The sequence below is a fragment of the Apus apus genome, chromosome 2, assembly GCF_020740795.1.
Source record: "Apus apus isolate bApuApu2 chromosome 2, bApuApu2.pri.cur, whole genome shotgun sequence".
Lineage (NCBI taxonomy): Eukaryota > Metazoa > Chordata > Aves > Apodiformes > Apodidae > Apus > Apus apus.
The window spans coordinates 60,289,852-60,302,117 of record NC_067283.1 but is presented as its reverse complement, the minus strand read 5'-3'; the positions used below and the strand labels follow the sequence as shown (position 1 = coordinate 60,302,117).

The window sequence follows — 12,266 nt, the reverse complement described above, 5'->3', positions numbered from 1 at the left end:
TAGTGAGACCAATTCTGAAGTGTAAAGAGCAGAGAGGCTCTTCTCAGGAGAATCAGAGAGACAGCAGAGAAAACTGAATAAATATGTATATAGTGGTCAAAACACAAAAGGAATACTGTATTCAAATTTCCTCTCCAAATTAAATATGAAAGAATAGAATTAGGGGAAATTAGAGAGTTACGCGATGGGTTGTTTGTGGGTTTTTTATTTTATTTGAATTTTGGTAGAATATTGTGTTTCAAAGAAGTAACTTTTGTTCTATTTTTCTTTGTTAGTCAAATTAATAGGAGTTATTAGGCTCCAAAAATTGCTTTCTCTGAAGATGTAGCTTTCTAGGCATGTTGAAATTAAAACACTTCTGGTTGCTTCTTGACCAGTAATTTTTAAATTATTCCTTTTTGTTTTCTAGATTGTAAATAATGTGTATATGTGTGTATAGTTTATGGCTGTTTCGAGCAGCCATATGAGAAAGTTAGGGGGTATAGCCATAGGGGATTGGATACTGTTTTGAATAGTAATGTGACCCAAATATGCTATTCAGTGTTTCAATCAGAAAGAAGTCCTGAAAAGAAAAAGACTACATCTCAATTACTGCTTTAGTTTAAAAATTGGTTACCAGTATGGGTACTCATACTCTATCTGAAGTTTTGACAGGGCTTTGTTTTTTTGCTGTGAAACTTCTGCTTGCATAGAGAACTGCTCAGGAAGTTTTTCCTGCCCACCGAAGCTCAAACAAAACTATTGTACAATTTTGATTTAAATTCATACTTGATTTTTATTAGGCACAGAATCACTTCGTTTATAAAATAGTCTTTGCTAACTTCATTAGGTCTTGATTGCTTTTCACTGAGTCGTGAAATGCAGGATGTTTCTAGAGTTTCTAAATGTATTTGTAGCTTTCTCAGTGAAGACCCTTGCTTATTACCAAATTTGTTCATTTTAGAAAAAAAAAAACACAAAAAAAACCCAAACAAAAATCAGAAATCTTTACAAGGGGACCTAATGTTGTTACCAGTTGGGAAAAAATAAAATCTAGAAGTCCTGTAAATATGAGTTCGTTTAACCTAAACCACTACTGATGTTTTTGAGGAAATAAAAGCAAAAGTATCTGGTTTTAACTTGTAGTAAAAAGCAGTGTGGATTCTAAAATATTGTTATTGTTTTGTTCTGAAGCTTAATTGAAGAGGAATGCCTCTTAATGGAATAAATCCTTAAGTTGGATAAAAGTTGCCTTGGGTTTGCCTGCTCTAGAGTAACTAGTCCTGAGGTTGAGAGACAAGAAACTCCACCCTATTATGTTCACTAAATATTCCCGTTCTCTGCAACAGTCTTCAGATACCTATATTAACATACTGTGTCTAAAGATTGCATGTTAATTGGGTTGCTAAAATCAGTGTGACTGATGCAGCAGTGTGTTGATGCTACATAGGCTGTTCTGCACATTTCCAGTAATGATTTAGAAGTCTTTTAATGATGGATGGAATTGAGAAGGATTTAAAAACTGGTGAGTTTAAAATTTTTTTGGTTATAGAACGAGGTTTCATAAAATAAGCAAGGGATTTATGAGAAATGGTAGTGTTGTGAGGCACTGAAAGTAGTTTGGTGTTCAGTAAGCTTAGTATCTCCTTTTTTGTTTGTGTAAAAATTCTTGGACTTTTCAGTCAAGTATCTCCTTCTATTCCTGTGAAGTTCTATTGGAGAGATTCTGTTTTGAAAGCAAACTCAGTGTTGATAAACTGCCATAATTTTTAGTGTTATGGCAGTGCCCAGAATGTGCTAGGTGATAACTACCGTGATTTCAAAGGCAAAAATTTCCTCTAAGACACAAGCACCAAGTGAAGGAAGTCAGAGCAGGACGAAATGTACAAATTTTGGAATTAATACTAACAGTGCATCTATAACCCTCTTTTATTTTGGTTTATTTTTGTTTAATTCTTTATTCATCTTAACAATTCAAGCACGTACCTACTGTATCTCTGTGTTCCAGAAAGCTGTCCTGGACTGTACTAATCACTGGGGAGGTGTTACTTCTCTGGAGATCGGTAGTGTCAGTGTTCTGTTAGTTGCCTCAGCATAAAGGAGTACACTGATCCATTCAGCAGTGCATGCTGGAAAGCTAGGGTAACTTTTAAAGTGCCTTAGTGCTTTGGAATATGGATTTCTTCTCAACGGTCAGCAGGAGAAGCTGATTGGTTTTTTTCCTCCTTACCTTTAAATCATATTTGAGATTGTAATTAAATGCATGTAGAAAGTGTTCAGAGTATCTAAACCAGGTAATACACATGCTTATAGAAGATGTAAGTGAAAATATGAACTGTACTTAAGCTTTGAGAGACTTTTCTGATTTAATCTTATGGGTGCATTTTCTTCTCTCTGGATGACTTTGTAGGTCTCCATTGGTAGAGCAGCCATGTGGATTTCTCTCTTTGTGTGCCAGGTACCTGAGATTGGAGCTCTTAAATAGCTTTTATTGTAGAATTCTTGTTTCAGTAGGCCAGGCAGAAAAAAATGTATAGCCAAATGCCTCATTGAAGTGGGGTGATGAGTGGCTTTCATCCTTCACTTAACTCCACTTACTCCTAGCTAAAGCAGATGTCTAGCTGTTCTGAAATAACGTAAGTGTGCTTGTGTTTCTCCTCTCAAGCTAGACAGCATCCTTTGTACTTGACTGGCTAACTAGCAGGTTATCCTTAAGAAGTGTAAATCTGTTGACTAATGTCTATTTTGGTGTGAAGTGTGATATATTGGTTCTTACATTCTTTCTAACTGTGCAAATTAGAATATAATGCAAGTACTGGTTGCTCAGTACTGCTTCTGGATTGAGTAAAACTGTATTTAACCAGTAAGGCAAGTGACTTCCAGTATATTCTCCTTGTTATACTATAACATTTTTAAGAAAAGAACCTGGTAGAGTGCTCGGTCTGTTTTCTGTCTTTGTGCTGGAGCATGCATTGTCTCATGCTGGAGAGGATATAGGATAAACTGAATTTTTTCACTGTGTTGAGACTTTAGATCTTCTCACAGTTCTAGTTAAATGCATCTCTTTATGGGATATTGCAGTTTGTGACTCACTGTTCCTTCCACTGTTGCCTCAGGTAATTCACAATCAGTCTCTTGCTGTTAATTGCAAGTGGATGGATGAAAACTTCATGACTGCTGTTTTGGTTATGCTGTAAAGCAGCACTTCTCTTACAAAAGATTTGAAGTGCAGATATTTCGACCTTGATATATGCCTTTCAACAGTTTTAAGAGTCACGTTACTGTAAACCTGTTACTAAACTTGGTACTAAGTCCTGTGCCCTGGGTGCATTAGCCACAGGTAGTTCACAGAGCCACTTTCCTAGCTGTTTTGTCTGTATTTCTCTTAAAGCAGAGTCAACAGAAATGAACATATGCCTGTTTCTTAGTCACCATTCCTCTGACATGGTAGCAGGAACATGATACTTAGAAATTACAGTGAATGGAAAGTAGCATTTTAAAGTTTTAGAACAAGATTGCATGGAGTTCTCAGTTGGAACATGTAATTTGGGCCAGAGCAATGTGATTAACGTTAACCTCTGACCAGCATGAGTGGACTTTTTTAATGTAACATGGGAATACAAGGTGCAATTCTTGTCTGATGTAGATATGGAAATATTAACAAATACATACGCAGACAAGAAGTGAACTGGAAGAAAAACACGTTTTATTTTGCCCTTCTATGTATAATCAGTAAAACTTGTTGCAAATTGCAGTTTCTAACACAGAGCTACCCAAAAGTTCCGTATTGCTGCAGGCAGAGCAGCTCCAGCCCACATGCTATCACATGAGGGGTACATTTCGCTGCTTGGTCACTACTCTTTTTTTGCAATAGATAGCCTCTGTAACTACATTTTGGGAAGGACGACAATGTTGTTGATTGGTTGTGTTTTAAAAGAGAAGTTGGCAAGTACAGTTATGCTTTGCTAAAGAAAAACACCCAAAACTGTTTTAAAAAACAGTGACTTGAAAAGGTACAGAAGTATTTTGTACTTTTACATCATAAAGAAAACAGGTTTGGGATTTTTTTAACAGGCAAGAACTATGACTTGAATAATGATCTTGGCTGGTTGATAAAGTGTATACGCTATTCTCATCTCTTTAAGTGTAGCAATGTAATTATGTCAAGAATCTTCACAAAGTGTTGCAGTCTGCCTCACACCGGAGACATGGTATTGTATTTGTTTGCATTGTAGTAGCTTCTAGAACTCTGGTGTGGAGCCTGAATTTCTAGTGTGATATGTACTCTAGAAACACATAGCAAAAGTGTTGTTCCAAAATTTTTGTTGCTTATAGTCTTTAGAATTTTTATTTTTCAGGTATCCTAAAAAGAGCTTCTAGTTTTATTTTTATGGTTGTAACTTTCACTTTGCCTAATATTCACGCTAATTATGGTATACGTTTCCTTTGCAGTTTACGTGTGAACTTGGACATGGGTAAGGCAGCCTATGGGTGGATGATTATGAAAGATGGCAATATTCCTGGAACAGTTGTTCGAACTAGCACCATACCAGAAGAATTGGGACGGTTAGTTTATTTACTAACGGATAAAACAGGTATATCAGGTTACAATTTTGAAATACATTTTTTATAACATTTCTAAACTTTATTCTGTATTTGAATATGTTACTGTAAGAGCAGAATTAGACTACTGATTTTTATTTTTCAGTAAAATTTTAAGTATATGCTTGAGGACTTTGTACCAGTGCAGATAGGTTTAGGTAGGCTGCTACTAAAATGTCAAAGTCAGTATTTGTTAGTAATGTGATTTATTGCATCAGGGACACTTCTGCTGTAGCAACAGGACACTGGATAGTATTAACAAGAGTGACATATCTTACTCTAAAAAGACTCTGGATTAGCGCTCAGGATGCTTTTTTATTCTGCTCCTCATTTCTACTGCAATACTGTATTATAGTAAACAGTTAAGAGTGGCCTTTGAGAGAGCAAGTCATTTCCAGAACAAGTCATAGGATCAGCCTCCAAAATTACATGTAATCCCCATGAACTTAGTTGTTCTTTATGTTACAAAGACCAGTTCTAGAGCTTCTGTATGATTTTACCTTCATCACTGTAACCTGTACCTGGCCTGGTATCCTGGAAAACCCAGCCCTTACCAGGATTAGGAGATAGGTAAGTGTGTGAAGAAGTAATAGCTTGTGCTGTGGTGCTGTCTGCAGTTACGACTGAAGCTTGTTACTGTCTCACAATGCTCTTACTTTTAGAAGTATTTAGGGAATTGTAAAGTTTATTTCAGAAAATATAATAATTAGTAAGTTAAATTCTTCAGCTAATACATTACTTTTCCTTTCTTGGTACTTTCTGAGATTGAATAAATCTGTTACGGTAGAAATACTAGATTTTTATAAGAAGCAGAACTGAGAAAATTGTTTATTGAACAGCTGAAGAAATGTTTTAGTGTTTTCAAGTAAAATACAATTCAAAATGGTGAGAAAATGTTTGAGAGGAGGCCAGGGGTTGACCACTGTTATACTGTTCAGAAAGTGTAATACACAGTTCACATCTCTTTCTGCTTGAAATAGTTCCATGTTTCCTCCCATGCTTAACACTTCCATTACTGCGTATTTTGAAATGAAATGTAAATTTAGCATATTGTCACATTTTCAAAACACTTTTTTTTTTCTATAGGTACATTTGTTATCCTGTACACTTCTGAATGCTGTTGTTCTATTTCATAGAACACAGAAAAATTCCACCTTCTTTCTTAGCATGTAGAAAAGCGTATTGCTTATTATAGTGTGGTAGTTTTTCAAAGCAAGTGAACAATTCTTCTAAATAGTTTTATATCAGTTAGCTAATGATTTGCATGCTATTTGAAACTGCTTATTGATGTTAATTGCACCCTTCATCATGATAATTTATGTAACTTTTAGAGTACAGTCTCATTGAAGGGTTGAAATATGTAATTTACAGCAGAAAAAGGGAAGTATGTTTAAAAATAATGAATTTTCAAATCAGAGCAGTAGATTTCATTTGCCCAAAGCACTACTTTGTAAGTAAAAAGAATGTATGATTCTTAAACTTTTCTGATAGAGAATCCATTTACTATACCAAACCTGAGATACCATTCAAGTGTTGAGGCATTATGCTTACACTTGGATTGCACTGAAAATTTTAAGAATCTTACTAGATAAAATGCTGATAATTCACTCACCCAACTCTACAATGCAGGAATTATATTTTGACCCTTGTGACTAGTTTATATTCTGAGGCACATGGATCAGTGTACTATCTTCTTTTCTTCAAGCTGTATGCACCTACTATCCTGTGTGAGGAACAGAAGTTTGTTTGGAGAAAAAAAAGAAAGCTGCTGCAGTTGTAATTCTAGAAGGACAGCAGATACATATAAACTAATATAACAGTAATTAAAAACAAAGTTTTGCTCCTTTAATTTTTTTTACAACATAAAATCAAGTGATACTGGATTTTTTTAAACAAAAATACTGCTTTACATCTATAAAGCTTTGAAAAGATACATTTTATCAACTTGCATATGCAGAGAAAAGCAACTGTTTTGCTTCTAATAGCTGTTTGGTTTTGGTGCATGGTTTTGGTGCATAGTTTTGGTTTTGGTGCATAATTTAAAGGAGCTTAATACACAAATGGCTTTTACTGGCGAATGTGTTTATGTACACTTAAGGAAGGTCTGAATCTGTAAATTAATTATGTAAAAATGAAAGTAAAACAGTGTTCTAGGAAGCGTTCTAGGACTGCAGTTCCAAAGCGTTTTGCACTAACAGTCTGTAGTCTCTCCCACTGCGCTTTTATCCAAGTGTTAGCTGAAAGCTGATGTAAGTGAAGATAAGCCTGGAGCCCAGCAGACGTCACCAGCTTCAGAACACTGACTGCCCATGCAGACCACAGTCTTCAGATCCCAATGGGAATCACTGCTCAATTTTCTTAGTCTTGAATGCCCTGTAACTTTTAAACTATTTTAAATGCTGGGCAGACATGTAGCAAAGTATATCAGTAGCTGCTGACAGTTTCCTTTCCTGAATACATTTGGTCCCATTTTGTATTGTATCGTAAATGTGAAACATACTGTTAAGTAATGAACAGAATCTGTACAGTTAATCCATGATTGTCACTGCATGATGTACACTGTTCATGAAAGCTAGCTTCAGTACTTTGAATTTTCAGCTCTAGTCATATAAACCAGTTGGTTCTATTCTTCTGTCTACTTAAGGGGCTTGGCTGCTCTAGATAAATGTAAAAAGGTGAAGTTTTCCTCAGTACTGAAAATGAATAGGAATCCAGAGAACTGTCTGCAAAAATCTTATATTATGGTCCAGGCTTCACTGGAAATTATTGTTGAATCTAAGGAGCATTGCATTGCTAACATAATTGCAAGGTAGTTCTTTGTATGATTGTAAATTGGGTTTGTGCTTCATCAATAAGCTTTTTGACAAGAAGCGTCCATCACAGTGGCGCTCTCATTTGCCACAGCAGAATAGAAAATGAAGTATCCCAGTAATTGCATTATAGTTTCCTTATTGTGGGACAAGAAAGCAATGTGGTATAATTAGGTTTGATTGGAGTGCATGTTTCCGGTAAGATCTGAAATTAATGATGTTGCTATAGTGACACATCTGCGGCCAGCAGTGCGTGAAACATAAAGTAATTCGTTCGACAAGAGAAGACATCTGTTAACTGCAAGGATGCAGAGCGTATTGACACTGACCAGAAATACTAGACATTATGTGATAAATGAACAAATGATGCTGAAACAGGAGGACAGATAATATGTACTTAATCTGCTGGGAGAACTTTAATCTTCTCACTGGTTGCATTTGACAATGCCATTGTTTAAAGAACAATGCTGCAGAGAACTCATAAATTTTAAAACTTAACTCAGGGTGCAGCCTATTAAAGCAATACATTAATTCCTTTGTTAGGGAGTTTTTATCTTCATGTAGAACAAAGCCATTACTAAAAACACCCTCTGAAACAACAGGTTTTTTAGGACTCACATTTTAATTATAGCATCCATTACCCAAAATGCCATGTTGTTTGGACTTGAATCACATAGGTTTGACAGAAAGGCGTCATCAGTTATTGGTGGGGGGGAGGTGGCAGTACAGGGAGGGTGGTTTCCAGCATTTTCCAAGGGCAGCTGAGCATGATATCCCGTGCTCTCCAGGCTACAAAAAGATTCTATTAATGAAAGAAAATTAAAGAAATCTGGCAATATTTTTTGGTGGGATGGCAAACCTTCTACTGTTTATGACAACAACCATAGTATTCAGCTGAAACAAGCACGTCCAGTTTTCCAGGTGCAGTTATTTACTGATGCATACACTTGTATTTGAGTTCTGTAATTAACGTTTTAGTGGGTGTTTGGACCGAATGAGATACTTAACAGGTACAGCAGTTGAACATGTGCATAGAGCCACGGGATTCTTGATTTTCTGGGAAAACTTTGTGCTAGAGGTTGGTTTATAGGGGCTTTTTCGTTAAATGTGCCTGGTGTGATGTAGTTTCAGAACAATGAATGTCAGTAATTGTTTCTGAAAATTAATCTTTTAAGATATACTTTAATTGAGTCTTTATCTGTTCAACGTAAGCTATCACAGAGAGAGAGCAATTTAAAAATATGCTGATGGAATAACTTCATTTTGGTGTATATTCATGCTGTTGCCCTTGCACTTCCTCTGCCTCTATGATTTGTGGTACTGAAGTTGCAGGGTGAGGAAAGCAGGCTAGGAACGGAAAGGTTTTATGGAGAGATCTTACAGGAAGCACCCAGACATGCATTCAGAGTCGATCAGCCAAAGGAATCCTTACTTTCTGGCTTCTGTTGGACTTCCATCAACTGAAAATACAGTGTGTACCTAATGAGTATGGCTGTCACTCTTAGACATTGTTACCATTCTTGTGGGAGGCAGGAGGTGCAGAGGGAATAGCTACTGCTATTCATCTTTGTGTTAGCTGTTTCCTCTACTGTTACCTTCTGCCCAGCAAAGAATTAATGTATCTCAGCTCTTTATGTCTTTGCCATCATTCTTAATTGGTTGTACTGGTATTTGCTTGGTTTGAGTTTTTGTTTATGTTCATAAATGAAGCAGGTGAGTGAGCAGACATATTCTATATATGTGTTTACCATGAGGTTTTTTATTTTCTTTTTGCATTCTGTACTGGGTAATATTTTGTTCCAGGGTTCACAGAAAGAATTTGCATCTCCAGATTTTTTCCAACAAGTCTAATTACTAAAAGCTTTGGGCCCGATCTCCCTTAAAGTTTCCATAAAATGTTCGTATTTACACTGTTTTTTTATCTTCTTAAGCAAATAGCTCAAAGCACTCATATTTTATAGAAAGTTACTCAGCCTCTTGTTTTCTCACAACGTTATTAATTCTTCTGCTGCACATTTTTTCTTGTTGGGTTTTTTTGGCCTTTTTAGGTTGTTGGTATTGGTCCAAATTACCATCTAGTAATATAGGATCAGAAAGAAATGCATCTGCTTCTCAAAAGCAAAATAAAAAACCTCTACTGCTCTGTTGTGAATCACATCTGTTGCCACCCAGGGAATGATGCCTTCAGGACTTTTCCTTAGAAATTAATTTCCTCTTTGCCTGCTTTACTCTGTGTTTAATGATACAATCGTAGGCAACCAAAAAAAAAAAAAAAAAAAAAGGCTCTTGGCTTCATTAAAGAGCATACTAAATTTTTCTTCAGCAATTGTGTACTAACTTTTTGTCACAGTATTTTTCTTGTGTTGTACCAGTATTCTAGAGCAAAGTTTAAGAATGTATAATTGTAGTAGTAGATCATACCTTGACAAGCATAGTTTCTAGAATAAGCTTTTTTAATCTAATAAATCTTCATATTAGCAGTGTTCTGAAAGTGTGGAATTGATAAGTAGGTCTTGAAAAAGACTACTATTAAAAATAGAAAGCTCTTTTACTGTTCTTTAATACTTACCACCTTGAGCAGACTCAGTTTTGGGTTTTCATTCCTGAAGTGGGCTATATTAGCAAATCTGCCTCTGGATATTTGAAATACATGTATTTTGAGGCATAACGTAAAAGATGAGTTGTTTTGTCAAAGTGTATTAGCCTAGCCTCAACTAAAAGACTAAAATTTAAGACAACTCCTGCTAAGGTTATAAAGTGACTGATTGGCAGCATGTAATATTTGGAACAAGTTTTGGGAATATTTCTGTCCCATTTTGGTGTTTCATTCATTGGGAGAGTTTAGAAATAAATTCTTAATTTGCATGCATGGTGAAACTTCCATGTGGATAACTGCAAAAGGTGTATTTTGTTTTATTTTTTGCAGAAGTTTTTGAAGCACTTTCATAAATACAGCTATGTAGGTTTGTCTAACATGTCAGGTTTATTGTGACTGTTGTTGAAAGCCTTACACTGGACTTAAGAAACATGAGCAAACTGTAATTGTTGTTTCTTTTCTTTGTTTTTCTTATCTTTTCTATTACAGTTTTCTGTAGCAGGTACAGGTGTTTTTGCAGCCTCTTTTCCTGTCATAGATATTTCCTGTTACTGTAGCTGATAAAAAGGATCATAGAAGTAACATATAAGATTCAAGTATTGAATCAGGATTGCCAGAATGTTTATTTCTGTGTCTTTACAAGTTGATTATTTTTCCTTGCCCATTTTTCCTATACCTGCTTCCCTGGCTTCTGATTGTTGCAAGATAGGGAAATCCATATTTTTCTGCTCAGATGCTTTTATTTTTTGCTTGCTGAGAAGGGGTTGTGGGGGGGAACCCACGATTTTTCCACCTGTCCACCTTTCCCTCAGTAAGTGTGATTTGGAGCTGGACTGATGTAATGGTGTCAGAGAAATAATTTTTCCATATAATAATACTTTTGTTTCCTGCTCAGTTTTCCCAAGCAGCAGTTACAGAACTATTGGGAAGTGGCTTTGACACTGCTGTCTCAAGTTTTGAGTAGCATTTAGTTTCACAACTCCTTGGGAGTGTTTAAATTCAAAGGCTTGGCAAAGCTAAGGGCAGTGAGAAGATAGTAGCATACCTGGAAAGTAAGGAAGCTGATGCAGAATTATGTGGAAATTTCTTGCAGTAAACATTATTGAAAAAGTGAGCAGGCTTTGGTTTTGTTTTGATTTTTTTAGAAATGGAGATTTTTGTCTCATGTTTGTTAGTGGAAACTTTCATGTTTTTCATGAGCAAACTGGAGACTGGGTTCTTCTAGTCTAAACTTAAAGTAAAAATATAATCAACAAATATAACAAAAAGTCTCAGTAAAAGGCAGAAGTTTCTAAAGGCAGAAGTGGTGATTTCTTATGGTCTCATATGATTACTGTAAAAACAAAACAATCTTCTTATCCCTTGTATAAAAGTAACAAAAAATTTCTGACTTGCTAATTCTTGAGATCAGGAACTTTGTCTGGGCTGTTTTCCAGCCTTGGGAATATTCTACTTCTCGTGTGAATTTTTGGTAATGTTATGCTTATTTGTGAGGAATATGCATTTCACATAAACCTCTTTTAAAACGTTTTGGGTTTTTTAAGTCAAATAATATGACTTTAGGGGGAAAAAAAATCCTGTAAGGATATCATGTAAGGGAAAGCAAATGGGAGATGTCATTTTTTAATGGTAGGGGGGGAATTTAGAATGGTCATGTAGTGCTGGTAATACAGGAAGACATGGTTTGATAATGCAGTATGATGGTACAATTGAGATGAAGTGTCACTGTGCATATATTACCAGGGAAGAGAAGTGGTAGGCATCTCAAGTGTAACTGAGAAAGACATGAGACTTTTACAGCCCTCCTGAATGTTTGACGATCACTGATGGTTTGAGCTTTATTAGATGCACAAACTGGATGCCAACTGTCCAAACAGTTCTGTTTTCCAAATAGTAATTACAGCATATGTCATGCTTTTAGTCTTCCCTCTTCCTGTGGCTTGCTGTGTGTTTTGACACACTGGGTCAAAGACATGATATAAAAAGAGCCTAAAGAAATAAATGTACTATAAAATATTTTATTCTCCACATTTTAATTTGAAATTGTAATATATTTTGTAATAAAATTATTGTACAAGCTTCAGGAATGTCACTTTTGGTATCATGTTGTGTTTATTTTTTTATATAAACAGATTTATGTATTTTAATGACACAAAACTGTGGGGTTTAATAAAATAATAGCTTTATACTATATTAATTTTACTTTGAGTAACCAGAGAAGGGCCATTGTCAAAATAATCTTTTTGAGCTGACCGTGGGCAGCTAGGCAGTAATGACCG

The 12,266-nt window shown here is 35.6% G+C and overlaps 1 protein-coding gene across 7 annotated transcripts in view; it reads left to right on the top strand.

Annotated features, from left to right (window-relative positions):
* ATP9B (ATPase phospholipid transporting 9B (putative)) overlaps nucleotides 1–12,266 on the top strand; it is a 163,833-nt gene that overhangs the window by 111,755 nt on the left and 39,812 nt on the right. For all 7 annotated transcript variants that reach the window (XR_007888669.1, XR_007888668.1, XR_007888667.1 and 4 more), the window contains one exon: nucleotides 4,432–4,574. Coding sequence is in view for 4 of the 7 variants with exons in the window: in XM_051611125.1 (XP_051467085.1) it covers nucleotides 4,432–4,574 (143 nt within the window). In the remaining 3 variants the exon portion in view is untranslated. The remainder of the gene's footprint in view (nucleotides 1–4,431; nucleotides 4,575–12,266) is intronic.